The sequence below is a fragment of the Pseudophryne corroboree genome, chromosome 2, assembly GCF_028390025.1.
Source record: "Pseudophryne corroboree isolate aPseCor3 chromosome 2, aPseCor3.hap2, whole genome shotgun sequence".
In the NCBI taxonomy this organism is placed as follows: domain Eukaryota; kingdom Metazoa; phylum Chordata; class Amphibia; order Anura; family Myobatrachidae; genus Pseudophryne; species Pseudophryne corroboree.
In genome coordinates, this window is record NC_086445.1 from 1024767727 (window position 1) to 1024782927 (window position 15201).

At 43.8% G+C, this 15201-nt stretch overlaps 1 protein-coding gene across 1 annotated transcript in view; it reads left to right on the forward strand.

The window, feature by feature from the left end:
• STYXL2 (serine/threonine/tyrosine interacting like 2) overlaps nucleotides 1-15201 on the forward strand; it is a 161718-nt gene that overhangs the window by 76177 nt on the left and 70340 nt on the right. The window contains exon 3 of the mRNA XM_063956738.1: nucleotides 8967-9061. Within this exon, the coding sequence (XP_063812808.1) occupies nucleotides 8967-9061 (95 nt within the window). The remainder of the gene's footprint in view (nucleotides 1-8966; nucleotides 9062-15201) is intronic.

The window sequence follows — 15201 nt, forward strand, 5'->3', positions numbered from 1 at the left end:
GCATATATAAAAAGTGGCATAATTTCATATAGATAGATATGGACTATGGATTCTTGGTTATACCTTGTCATGGGCCTGATTCTGATTTGGAAGTAAAGCAAAAAAACAAACAAACGGTTAACTGTGCACTTGTGCAAACCATGTTGCACTGCAGGTGGGGCAGATGTAACATGTGCAGAGTGGGGGTTATCCAGATGTGGTTGGAGTTGCTGTTCATGCAGCAAAGTATTGATTATCTATCTGTAGTTTGCACATATGCAGGACCCGTTCTGTGAACACTGCAGCATCAGACAGTCAGTGAAGTTATCAGACAGTAGCGGATCTTGCCACGGGCAAGCAGCACTTTTGCCCAGGGCGCCGCCTTCCGGAGGGCGCCGGCGCCATCCCGAGGGCGCCGCACCAGGGAAAGATCCGCTGCTGCTGTGGTGCCCCCCGCTGCCGCTGCCCGCTGTGAAGGGAAACTAGACGCTACGCGTCTAGTTTCCCTTCGTGGGCTGCCCGCTGTGAAGGGAAACTAGACGCTACGCGTCTAGTTTCCCTTCCTGGAGAGGACCTTAACTGTAATGATGTGCGGTGCGCGTTGACGTCATCGCGCACCGCACAGCAAAGGTCCTCTCCACGAAGGGAACTAGACTCTTAGCGTCTAGTTTTCCTTCGTGGAGAGGACCTTTGCTGGTCGGTGCGCGATGACGTCATCGCGCACCGCACATCCTACTACAGTACAGGGGGCGTAACTGACCATGCCCCCTGTATGAAGCCACGCCCCCTAATGCCGCCCGGGGAGCAAGAAGCCTCGGAAACCGGCCCTGTTATCAGACTCCGTTTTTCAAAATCGAGGCGTGTCGCCACTATTTCGGGGGAGGGAAGAGGCCAGGGATCTCCGTGGTTGTATAGAGATTTCCTTGCCTCTGCAATGGGTGGCTAGCGCATTGCAATTGTCCTGCAATCTGCCTGATGGGAGCAGGTCGGATCACTCCTGCAGCAGGAGGCGTCTGCTTGTATTAGGCGTCTCCGGCTGCATCACCATACAGCGCAGTCACTGCTGCTTCCAAGGAAGTGACAGCACCACCATCCACATCTGAATGACCCTAAGACGCCCATTTATTATCATTAGTTTTACAAAAAAAATGTGAAAAAGGGTGTTTTCTGTTTTCACACCCTTTTTACATTTTCTTTTAGTATCACTCCAATGTATTAAAGGGCATTTGGAGCAGTTTTCATGAAAAACTGCTCCAAACCCTTTGATTATCATTTTTTTTTTTTAGTAACCCGCATCGCATTCCCCAGACTTATAATGGGAAATACCATGTGGCCAATTTTACAAAAAAAAAAAAAAAATGTAAAAAAAAACCGCAGCTCAGCCAGCTCAGCTCAGGCTGGCGAGCGAGACCACCGGGCAGCACTGCGACACACAAGCTGATCAGTGTTTAAAACAAAAACAAAAAAGTAAAACAAAAACAAAAACGTACTTACCCGTCCAGGAGCCAGTGATCGGTGCTCCTGTGCAGGCTACTGGGCGCCGGGTCCCCCATATGCTGCGCTGTGACCCCCGGTGCAGTAAAGTAACGCTGCAAAGCGGCAGCGCACTTTACAGCACCCTGGGTCACCACAGCGCACAGGATACAGCGCCCAGCAGCCCTGCAGGAGCAGCGTGGACCGGCCCCCTGGATTGGTAAGTACACTGACCTGCGGGGGGGGGGGGGGGGTCCGCAGCGTGCGGAGGGGTAGTCGCAATGGGGGGGTCGACCTGGTGGTGGCGGTAGCGGCGATGTGGCAGATGACTCCGATGATGCTGCGGAGTGTCATCGCAGGGACATCACTGCAATGTAATCAATTATCGCAGTGCGATTATGGGCGATTTTATCACCTGACATCCGCATCCTTGGATGCGGATGGTGACAAATAGGCCCCTTAGAGAGTTAGATTTGGGTGGTGTGTCCAAATTGATATCTAAATTGCAGTGTAATAATAAAGATGGCTAACATTTGTGGGCTACATGCAAAAGCAGCCAGTATTTACCCTGCACAGAAAAAATATAAATGTATTTGCTCCCCTTGCATGGCAACATGGTTTAGTCCAAATACATAGTTACATTAGGTTTTTTTTTTAGCTTAACTTGTCGTTTGCATTGTCCAAGCTTAATGTCCAACTTCTGACAGGGCCCTCAAGAGTGTTCCTGGGACCCGTTATGACGGTTTCTTATGTGCCCCCAAACAGCCTCTGCAAAACTGGTGAGGAACGCGCATCCTAGGGGCACTGACCTAGCTGACCTCCACCCAGGCTTTTTGGGAGCAGCTTTGGCAGAAGGAGGTGCTACACAGGGACATAGAAAGCTATTGGTCTGCGCCTTCACTCTCCCCCACCCACAGTCTGGCTGTGAAGGCCCTATACGTCCCAAAATCATTCTTATCTTACATATGGGGCTGATTTGCCACAGACCTTACCAGAAGTCTGTTTGGTAAGTTATTTCTTAAAAATAGTTTTTCTCAATTTTTTTAAAATAAAACTACAAAAGTTTTCAGGACACAGGTGCATTGGTGAGTGCCAGGGGGGGGCAATTATCTCACTGTATGTGCCGCGGAGATCATACATAATTGTTCCCTTCCTGCACCCTGTGTGGGCTTGCTGACCTCCCTGCCACTACCTAGTGATGGTGCCGGGAACCTATGGGGAAGGGAATGCTGACACTCCCTCCTGTCTGAGCACGAGCCGCAGATCGGGTGCAGCGGAGCTGCAGATAAGTCGGGAGGTGTGGCGCAGCGAGGAGGTCAGTACAGTGACTGAGTGCTACTGTTAATTAATATGCAGTGTAATCTTACTTGCCAACTTTCCCGGAATAGTGGAGGGGTCTCCCTAATTTTTGGACAGTCCCACAGACTTCTGGAAGAGTTGGGCAACCTCCCGCATCCCACCCACTTCTAGTGAAATGGGTGGGATGGTGTGTATGGGGGGGGGGGGGGGGGGGGGGTTATTATTGTAATGCAGGGACTATTGTGTAGATGTATTCATCTGATCTGGGGGTTTTCATGTAACGTAAGTGAGTTTGGTGGTGGCCATTAATATATTGCGGGGGCTACTAAAGCGTACCTCCTAACTTTTTGACTAAAGCAGGCAGGACCCTCGCGTGGCGAAGCCGTGCGCGAATCGAAAAGGGGGCATGGCCTCGGGTGGGAGGTCGTGGCTTCTGCCTAGTGAGCGTGACCTCGCTCTGTGGACCGATTTTCCATCATTTGGGGGCGTGCCCAGCTCTCCCCGAGCCGCTGGACAGTCCTCTGCTCACCTCTCAGCACTGAATACAGCCGTGCATGTACGCACAGCATGTATTCAAAGGCAGAGCAGCGGGTGATCAAAGGATCCCCCAACTGCCCCCCTGCCCACGGGACACCGTGACCCGCAGGAGGGGCAGCGGGACAGTGTACGAATAGCGGGACTGGAATTGGGACAGTTGGGAGGTATGACTAAAGCGATGGCTAATAATGTCAGGGGTCGTTATTTTAAATAGACCGAGCTGTTACATGACGATGGAGGTTTGGAATTGAGTTTTACATTTTACAAAGCTGTGAAGTTCCAGCGATAGAACTTTTGAGTTCCTCTTTGTTCTAACATTCTGCACACAGATATTATGGGGCGGGATGTAATGAAGTCCGGCGACCGTGCGGGATGCTGGCTGAACTGTAAAGTTTTTAAAGGGGCAATCCTGTACAAGGCATGTTTTGTACACAATTGCCCTTTTAAAAAAACATCCGAGTTGGCACCATAATGTCGAATGTCATAATGTCAACACGGTTAAATTGTCAACATGTGAAATGACGGCATTGCTAGAATGTCGACAATATAAGGGGGTTAGGGGGTAGGCTTAAAATTGGTTGTCAACATTGTGTATCTGTTGGCATATTGGCAGTCAAAATTTTTAACATGTCATTTTGTCAGTGTCGGCATTTTGCAAGACAACATAGTTGTCGACATTCTGAACATGTCAACATTTGTCTGTCAACATGTTATACCTATTGTCTATATAATGAGTTTCAACATTGTGATTGTGGGCAAACCCCATCCACCATGGTTACCACCCATCTACCAATAAGAATTTGTTTACATTGTCCAACTTGCATACGGTGAATGAAAGCTCATTTCTTATTGGTTGTATGTGTTATGGATAATTTGTCCTTATTTAGTAAACAACTGAATCATTATCAAGTTTTTAGGTCGATATGCTCAGTTCCTGTAAGTTAAAACAATATACTGGCTACAACCCATGTAAACAGTAACACCACAATATATTCTCATTTGCCAAAATATTTTAGAGTCCATTCATCAAAGATTAATTATTAACCGTCTTCTCCAGGAACAATTCATTATTATATGAACTAAGCTTCCCTCGTAAACTTTTACAAGACTTTGACTTCAATGGAAAACACATCCAGGAACCTGGACTGTTAAAATAATATTAAAATACTGTAAATAAAATGGAGTATCATACCAAATGAATAAAACCAATCATATCTGATCATTTGTAATAAGATTAATAGCAAGGTACTATTATTTTACTTTTCCTCTGACTTTTGGTAAAAAAATAAGCATGCATTAAATTGTTTCTAACCTATCTACTTGTGTGCTGGAGACAATCTCAAGGAGAGAGCACAGCACACTGAATAAATGCTTTGCGCAAATGTCATTATGTAATTAAGCAAGAAAAAAAATACAGTGGCAACTGCTCTAAATGTTGGGTTTTGAACCATAAAACACTAACAAAAATAGTAATTTTTTTTTACAGAATAATAAAGTATCCACAAAATTGTGAAGGGATTTTACTAATGTAAATCTTTTAGGTTCTAGGCTCTAACAAACAGAACCCTCTTGCAATTTTTGTGTTTGTTTCAACGCTGTTACTCATGGTGTGTTGCAGAATATTTTAGTGCTATATATGTATAGTATAATTCTATCTTTTGGGAAATAAGGACCATAAAAATAAAATTATTATAAAAAAAAATATAATTATGATAATGATGATGATGCTATAACTGGGCATAAAATATTTTATTTCTGTAATATATTGGTGCACATATTTTTTTGTTCCATTCATAGACAAAGTACAATTCTTTAATTAATTTACTTTGTAAGGAAACTATTAACATACAGTATTAGCATATTATGCAAATAATATGCAGAAATATATATATGCCTTTATCAAGTATAAATATAATCCATAAATACAAATTCTAATAAATAAATCCCTCAATATGTTTGTATGAATTCCCTGCATATAACAGTGCCATTTAATAAACTCTAAATTAGAAAACATTCCATCTTTTTGGAATCATTATCAGATGACTCTTAGGAGTTTTTGCAATGTTACAGCACGGAACGGGTAGTTCATGCTACAATTGTGGATGATTGCTATTTACAAATGTTCCTGTAAACATCTTCATATATAAATTATTCATGACAAATACAATAAAACACAGCATGTGTGTGTGTGTATGTATATATGTGTGAGTGTGTGTGTATACATATGGTTATATATGTATATACATATATATTTAGAAATATATAAATATATATATATATATATATATATATATACACACACATACCCGTATACACAGTATATATATATATATATATATATATATGTAAATGTGTGTGTGTATATATATATATATATATATATATATATATATACTGTATATACAGCATGCACAATATCACGTTTTATGCTGCATACAACAGTAGCTGTGTTTAAAGAATTAAATCCTATTCTCAGTAACACATTTTCCATTGTAGGATATTTTTCCTCTCAATTCTCTGTATTATTACATTTCAAAGCTGTGAATCCTGTTTGAAGGAGTTATACTGACAGTGTCCTTTGAACAGACTTCTGCTCAGTGATATGCACTGCAAATTTCAAAGGTATCAGGATGTATTTATTTTTGTGTTTTTTATTATGATCTGGTTCCCTGACACACACACATATATATATATATATATATACACACATGTACACACACACATATATACACACACACACACACACACACACAATAAATATATATATATATATATATATATTACTCTCAAAACTCTATATAATAAAAAGATAAATTACTAAAAAAGAAAACACTAGGACTGACTGCAAGATTGATTGGCAAGAAATAAGGAAAAGAGCAGATTTTTTAAATACATATTTGTAAAGATTTTTTTTACAGTAAAATTAATAACAAAAATTCTGTAATTTATTTTTGCCCAGCCTGGCGGTTTAATTTTGTACTTCAATGGGAATATATGAGACAGAAAAAAAAAAAACAGTATTTTTAGTATATAGAAGAAAAGACTAGACACAAAAACTGTGGCATTTTCTGCCCTTTAATTCTCTTCTGAGAAAAGCCGAGCTGAAAAACGCAGGGCGAGACGTCCATCTCATAACTCCCAGAATGCTTTGTGAATGACATGAAAAACACAAGGCTTGATGATCCTTCCCTCTCGACCTGTATCCAGATGGCTACCCTAGTATCGATCCGTTGGTAATATATAACATGATGAATGTAGAGGGCTATTTCTGTCACCTTGGATATAAAAACCACCAGTGTTTGCTGATTGAATCCCCTGCCATTATTTCCACTGCAGAAGCTGAGATTTTTTTTTTCTTTTCCCATTTTTAAAATGTATCCTTCTGATGCGTTTCCACACCAAGGTTGTGTTCACCACTGACCGTTTTGGCGTGCCTTTAATTGGAAGTTAGGATGCAACCAACAACAACAACAAAAAACATAGCTAAGGGGCTTTTGTGGCGGAAAAATTCAATTAAATAAATAAATAAAAACATGGGAACAAATGATAAAATCAAGTAACATGGCGACAAAGCGTAAGCGGGCGGTGGATGGAATACTGAGCTATTTTTATAATATTCCAGGAGCTTAACCCATTACTGTATGGGATGTTGTAAAGCAGTATCTGGACAGATCAAGGCAAGGGATAAAGTCTATTTTCTACAATAGAACTCTGTTTAATGTGGCTAGTAATGTGGCTAGAGGCAATGGTGTAATAAAAAATAAGGGCTAATTATAATTGTCCTGTGCAGCAGTAGCCTTAGACTGTGATAATGGTGATAGCGGCAAGTGAGGTAAAGATGTACTGTACTACAAAAGAGGTAATATGTGGTATTTAAAAAGATCAAAATTATATATATCTATATCTATCTATATATATATATATATATATATTTATCTATCTATATATATATATATATACATGCATATAGATAAATATATATATATTTATATATATATATATATATGTAAATATTTTTTATCTATACATATTTTTTTTCTCTCTCTCTCCATCTCTCTCTCTCTATATATATATATATATATATATATATATATATATATGTAGTCTCCTTACAAAATAGCATATTACAGAATTATATAAAATGTTATAATATGTATATATTATTTATACATGTTAAATTTTATATATATATATATATAGAGAGAGAGAGAGAGAGAGAGAGAGAGAGAGATGAGCGGGTTCGGATTTACTCAGTTCTTAACGCCAGAATTATCACAATTTCTTTTTTTTCTGGATTTTTCTTATTGGCTAACCAAAACACGTGACGTCTGTGAGCCAATAAGGACATTCGAGTAAATCCGAGTAGAATCGAACTCGCTCATCTCAAATATATATGTGATATATAGCATGTATATATGATATATATATAGATCCTCCAAATTACGGCACTCGGCGGTCTCTTTTAGGGAATAAACATTCCAAAAGCAACTTGCAACGTTTCGGCTTTAATTAGCCTTTTTCAAGCAACATCATGATGTTGCTTGAAAAAGGCTAATTAAAGCCGAAACGTTGCAAGTTGCTTTTGGAATGTTTATTCCCTAAAATAGACCGCCGAGTGCCGTAATTTGGAGGATCTGCATACACTGTGTAATGTGCACCGCGGCATGATGCATCTGAAGTGAGAGTGCCGGTTGTCAGTTCGTTATATATATATATATATATATATATATATATATATGTATATATATGTATGTGTGTGTGTGTGTGTGTGTGTGTGTGTGTGTGTGTGTGTGTGTGTGTAGATAGATAGATAGATAGATAGATAAACATGCCTCTATTTTCAATTATATTTTTTGTTATTGCTTTAGCTTTCTCACAATGGAGTAAATTGTTTGTTGCAGCGCTGTTTATTATAGTGTGAAAACTTGCTTTATTTAAGTGATAATCAGAAGGTTTGTTGCTGCTTTTACCTGTTAAGCAGAGATGTTTCCATGGTAACTGCTAATGCGAAGTGAGGAGAGAAAAAAATCACTGTTGACCACAAGACGTTTGCTTTAATATATCATTCTGGGGGATTACGCTCTCCGCAGTGCACATTTTATAAGACTTTTTACATGCCATTCCCAACCTGGCAAAAAAAAAAAAACATATTTGGCCCGTTTTGTGCAGCAAGGTTTGGCATTATTGTGCCAGGCAGCTGACAATTAAAAGCAGTGTGCGGCAGATAACTTTCTGACTGTTGCAGTTCAGGTGCAGAGTTGGCCAAACCTTGGGGACATAATGAATCATACAGTATATCTCATAGGGAATTCTTAGTGTATTTCTCCCAATTAAGGAAAATTAATTAAGACTCTTTTTTTACAGGAACAGAGAGCCATTAACGACGTCAGACTTTCCGGTAGTAAGGAGACCAATTAGATAACATTTGGGCGAATAATTAATATATGCGGTGCAAAGTACATCAATATCAATTTTACTGAGGTCACTAATACTCGATAATGTCATGCAGATCCCTGGGGAAGTAAATAAACTAATACTGTAACCCACAAATTGTTATTTGACAAGTAAAGGTTTGGAACGATACAAGTTTATCAATGGGTCCTGTTCAGTTCTGTGACGATCTACCGGCTCCAACCCCCGTGGTGTATCGGCTCTCACTGTTACATTTCCATTCACAGCTTATCCTTGGCCTCCAGTGCCTATACCGAGAGTATTTTTATGGAGCCGATTCACCTCTCCTCCGCGGTAGCAGCCAAGAAGATCATAAGTGAAGGTAAGTACCAACTTTTTGTACCCCCACCCCAATTTTTTAAATTTTTTAAAATCTTTTTTACAGCCATAAATGATTAAAAAAAGAGCATTAACAGCACATACACAGTATAAAGACACAGGGGCTGATTCCGAGTCGGACTGATCTCTTCGTATGGACACAAATAGCACACCGCACCGATCTGTCTTTCTGTGGAATGGGCATTCCATGGTGGGATCTGGGCACTGACGGCCATTTTGACTGTAAATGATCTAATGTTTGCACTGCCGGCCAATCAGCTCCTAACTGCCATGTTACAGGATGTGTTTGAAAAATGACAGTTAGGAGCTGATTGGTTGGTACTTTATCCCTCTCCACTTTATCTCTCTCCAAGGCTTAGCACACCTCCCCCGTAGTCTTCCAAATCCTAACTGTTTATGATATACAGTGGCATATAAGAAGTCTATGATTCCCTATTAAATCAGCCTCTTGCTAGAAGACACAGGCAAGAGGTTACATTTGTAGTCAGTGTGTATGTGTACACAACCCCACACCACTTTGAGGGCAGTTGAGTTTCCGACGGACGGGATCCCGGCGATCGAGATACCGACGCCGGGATCTCGAAGGACACAGCAAGCCTAAATACCGATGCCGCTCGGGACACTGGCGTCAAAATGCCAACATCTGGAATTCCGAACGTCCTTCCAGCAGGATGCGCTGGCCGTCCTGCTGCAGTGGGGGGGGGGATGTTAGGCTTAGGTATGAGAAGTAGTGTTAGGGTGCGGGTGCAGGGACTGGAAGGTCAGGGTTAGGGACCGGGGACGGGGATAAGGTTTAGGCCCTTAGAAGGGGAAGTTAGGGTTAGGTACCAGGAGAAAGGGTTAGGTTTAGGTATGAGAAGTAGTGTTAGGGTTAGGGTGCAGGGACGGGAAGGTTAGGGTTAGGGACCGGGGACGGGGGGTTAGGTTTAGGCACTTAGAAGGGGAGGTTAGAGTTAGGCACCAAGCGGGGAGGGTTAGGTTTAGGCAGCGGGGAAGGGAAGGCTAGGGTTAGGTACCACCCGAGACGGTTAGGGTTAGGCACCCACAAGGGAGGGTTAGGTTTAGGCACCCACAAGGGAGGGTTAGGTTTAGGCACCCACAAGGGAGGGTTACGGTAAAGGGCAGGGGAGGGTTAGGGTACTTTACAGGGGGTTGTCGGGATTCTGACGGTCGGGATTCCGCTGTCAGTATTCTGACCGCCGGCCTCCCATCCATCCGGAAATCATACTGAACTCGTCCTTATAACTAGGTGGCCCCATAGCAACTGCACCCCCTGGCACCTAATGTAGCTTGGTCTTAGGCATGTAGTTAGGGCTCTGGGCTATGAGCCGTGCGTATAGAGAAGGGAAGCCTGTTATAGAAACATCCCTTGTACTCTGCATGGCGCTGGTGCTAGTCCGATACTATGATAATGGTGGCGGCTTTGGAAGGTAGAATAGTGAGCCTGATTCAGATGAGGTTGGAGTTGATTGGAGCGATAGCACTTATGTGACAATGCAGCAGAAGGAGGCAAGCTGCTTCCTAGGATCAGATCACCTACAACACTATTGGCCGGCTGCGTGACCCATGGGGTCGTGCGAGCCGGTCGCTGCAGATAAAACAAAGAGGACAGGAAATCTTTGTCCTCTGGCGGAGAGGCTGGCCTTGTCCCTCCACCACAACGGCAGCGGCACGCCTCTGCTTTGGGAACCGGAGGCCGTCACCGCCCCCCTTCCCGTCCCCAAACGGTATCCCACTGTCAATAACTGACAGTCTGATGCTGTTCTGAGTGCAGTACGGATACATCGCAAGGGTAAAGTACCGCACTAGTGTTGGGACCTGATGCAGGCCCGCAGGCTGGAGCGGCTTCTGGCTTGAAGCCATGCGGATCCTGGCATTAGCACATGCGGATCCTGGCATTAGCACAAGGTAAAAAATCAGGCTTCCACGTCAGCATGCAAACACCGCCGCTGTGCGTCCGACTCAGAAACAGCCCTTCAGATGTCAGGCTGGTTCCTTGAAGTCTAAGATAAAAACATAATAAGAACAAACTAAAAAAAAAAAGCATCTTTACTTAAGACCAAGTGCAACACGGCGTCATCCAGACCTTATTGTACAGAGTAGTCTGCAGGCCAGCTTCAGGGATTCCACCTCCTGTGTTACACACGGAGCTGCAAGAAAATTATCGTCCATCAAGTTCAACCTTTTATAAATTCTAGTTGAGTGGTTTCAGAGCAAATTATCCCCCCTTCCCCCTTCCTCCCACCTTGTCCAGTGAAACAGCTGCTGATTCAACCTCAGAGGGGGGGAAATTCCTTCCTGACCCCATACGTGGCAATTAGATTAATTTTCTAGGTGACTCAACCCAACTGTGTAATTTGTTACTTGTAACCACTGATACCATTCCCTGTGAGAAAGGCATCCCATCCATTCTTAAATCCGTCCAAGTTCTTTCTTTGGTCTCACGATGGCCATGACAATCCAATGAGCCACTGTTGCCTTTGAAGCTGCCCGGCCATTCTTCCTTTGGCAGAATAAGTAGTTGTATTTGTTTTAGCAGCCCGTTCAGTCCTGTCAATATAGATTTACGACAGCAGAGTAAACCTCGAGGATGCGCAGGAGGATGGAGACTGATTCCCAATCTGTGTAATATGAAGATGTAACTTATGTGAGGATCTCTGGGACTGTCTTAAAAAAAAAAATACAAAAAGGTTATGGGGGCTACATACGCTTCACGCTGTTGGACTGTGACTATCTGTTGCATTCGAGAACAAATAATTTCAATGTCTCTAGTAATGATATGTAGTCAAATCAATGTTGGTCTTCATAATGTGAACACCACAATGGTGACAGTTTTGATGTAGATATTGTTAAAATGTTGACAGGCAACATGTCAACATTTTCAGATTGTCAACTGGTGAAATCTCAACATTGTCAGAATGTTGACATTAAGGTTAGGCTGCAGGGGGAGGTAAGGGTTAGGCTGGGAGAGAAGAGGGTTGGGGTTTGGCTGCAGGGGGGCTTAAGGTTAGGCTGTAGGGGGATTAGTGTTAGGCTGCAGGGGGGTTAGGGTTAGATTGAAGGGGAAGTTAGGGTTAGGCTGTGGGGGGACGTTAGGGTTAGGCTGTGGGGGGAGGTTAGGGTTAGGCTGCGAGTAGGGTAGAGGATTAGGCTGCAAGATGGGTTAGAGTTAGGCTGCAGGGGGAGTTAGGGTTAGGCTGTGGGGGGAGGTAAGGGTTAGGCTGGGTGAGAAGAGGGTTGGGGTTTGGCTGCAGGGGGGGTTAAGGTTAGGCTGCAGGGGGATTAGTGTTAGGCTGCAGGGGGGTTAGAGTTAGATTGAAGGGGAAGTTAGGGTTAGGCTGTGGGGGGACGTTAGGGTTAGGCTGCGGGGGGATAGGGTTAGGCTGTGGGGGGAGGTTAGGGTTAGGCTGCGAGTAGGGTAGAGGATTAAGCTGCAAGATAGGTTAGGGTTAGGCTGCAGGGGGAGTTAGGGTTAGGCTGTGGGGGGAGGTTAGGGTTAGGTTGAAGGAGGGGAGGTTTCGGTTAGGCTGCGGGTAGGGTTTAGGACTAGGCTGCAGGGTAGGTTAGGGTTAGGCTGCAGGGGGAGTTAGGGTTAAGCTGCAGGAGGGGAGGTTAGAGTTAGGCTGTGGGGGGAGGTGATAGTGAGGCTGTTGGACGGTTAGGTTTAGGCTATAGGAGGGGAGGGTAAGGCTGAGGGGTGAGGATAGGGTTAGGCTATCGGAGGGTTAGGCTGTGGATGAGAGGTTAGGGATAGGCTGTAGGAGGGGGAGGTTACGGTTAGGCTGCGGGTAGGGTTTAGGATTAGGCTGCAGGATAGGTTAGGGTTAGGCTGCTGGGGGAGTTAGGGTTAGTCTGCAGGAGGGGAGGTTATGGTTAGGCTGCAGGTAGGGTTTAAGATTAGGCTGCAGAGGAGGTTAAGGTTAGGCTGCAGGAGGAGTTAGGGTTAGGCTGCAGGAGGTAGGTTAGGGTTAGGCTGTGGGGGGAGGTGATGGTGAGGCTGTTGGAGGGCTAGGCTATGGGAGGGGAGGGTAAGGCCAAGGGGTGAGGATATGGTTAGGCTATCGGAGGGTTAGGCTGTGGATGAGAGGTTAGGATTAGGCTGTGAGGGGAGTTGGACACCCACCAGGGACCTAAGAAGGCATCTCTTTGCACATACTATACTTTGCTCTGTGTGATTATTGAAGTGTGTTACCCTGCATTATTGTATAGTTATTTTCCTAATAATGTGGCACAATAGATATATTGGCCGCCATAGCAGATCAACCATTCCGAACTTTGTAAACATGATTTGCCTACCCAACCACTGCCAAACCCATTAGGCACGGACATCCATCTGGAGCAACCTTACATTCTACCTGGCTCATCTGACTAGAGAAAAGTTAGATATGAAGCCTCAAATCCTCACCTTCTGGATGGGACAAATCAAGACCTTCACCTTAGGAAGGAGACCCTCAATATGTCAGACAGGGCTTCTGTATAAGGCAGCAACTAGGCAGGCTCCAGCTGCCCTCTTTTTAATTTGACAAGCCACTAATGGGATTGGAGTTTGAAAAAAGAAAAACGTGACCTTCATGAGAATTTCTAAGGCTTGTTCTGTGTTATTAATCTAAAATGTCATGGCGTTGAAGATGGATGTCGGGCACTATCGCTGGTCATATGCTGCCTCAGCAATCACATATGTTGTATATAGATCTGTCTCCACGCTTCATCCTTTGCATCATTGAAAGTAGAGGAGTCATCTAACTGGTGATTTAAGCATCTACCGTCAGTGAAGACTCTCTCTTCTAGAAACAGGACATCACATGGAGAACCTGTACCTGTACTACTGTACCTTTTATTTAGATGCTTCCACCCTCAAATCAAAAGATCCAGAACATCTTCCAGAAGATGTAAAACCTTCTTCCTTCCACTATAATGGTATTAAACAAACAGCAGAACTTCCCTGTACCACCTGACTCTCCAAAACCTCTTTTGATGATAGAACTGTTCGCTGACCTAAACTCTTCAGAGGATTCTGAATGACTGAGGTCCTCTCCTTTCCCGCCTGATGCTTTGAATATTCCTATCGCAAGTGACCTCTTCTTATCTTGTCGTGTGTTTAACTTGGCATGGGCAGATCCGTGACTGCACTGGCTTCACTGTGACTGACAGTGACTTCCTATTGGAGGTCCTACTTGTCAGTCACAGACACTACATGCTGTCCCATTGGGAGGTGTGTCCTCCTCCGGGACTGCAAGACCGGGCTGCGATTAGCAGAGAGCTACCTTTGACGCAGCCCAATCTGGTGGTCCAAAGCAGAGGGTTTGCGCATGGCTTCTGCCGGATCCATTGCGCAGGTCCCGGGACCCGGGGCTGGCAACTGGCTGTCTCCTCTCCAGGCATGGGGCTAAATATAAGTAGGAGCTGCGGCTGGTCACATCGCTCGCCCTTCCTATGTGTATGAATCAATGAACCAATCCACATAGTGCATTGTGAGTGTGGCAGAGCAAGTCTGCAAAGCTGTCAGTCAAACGCTGCCTGTTTAGTTACAGAGGCTCCTCCCTTATATAACTTGACAATCTGCTTATGAAGATACACAGAGCGTATGATGGACTCATCTAGTTATCTCATATATATTATATTATTCAGCTCAGTAACACACAGCCTTTGATCTGTATTACGTTAAAATAGTACCTTGACTGAAAGTACAGAGAGTTTCACCTCAGAGAATCGCAGATCTCACATTTTTCATACCTAGTAACATCTGAGCTCTTGAAATAGCACCCACAAAGGGGGCGTGGACTCACAAGAGGGGTGTGGCCTTGTGCTACGCCCCATTTCACCACTCTGGTGGCGTGCGCAGCACTCTCGGAGATGCTGTACTGCCCCCTGAGACTCTCCCACACTGTGTGCATGTGCTCCCCCTAACTCCCCCATCCCCTTCGCAGGACATTTGGGATGTATGATTTTTTAGCATTTTGCTGCTAAGTAAGCTGCTTACCTTTACGTACCCTGCTCCCAGGAGTGCCCTGGTTCCCCTGATTTCTCTCTTCAGGAGAAATGGCATTTTCCACCATTGTGACCCTCTATGGGGGAGACTTACCAAACCTTCTAAAGTGGACACGTACAAATGTTGCCATAGCA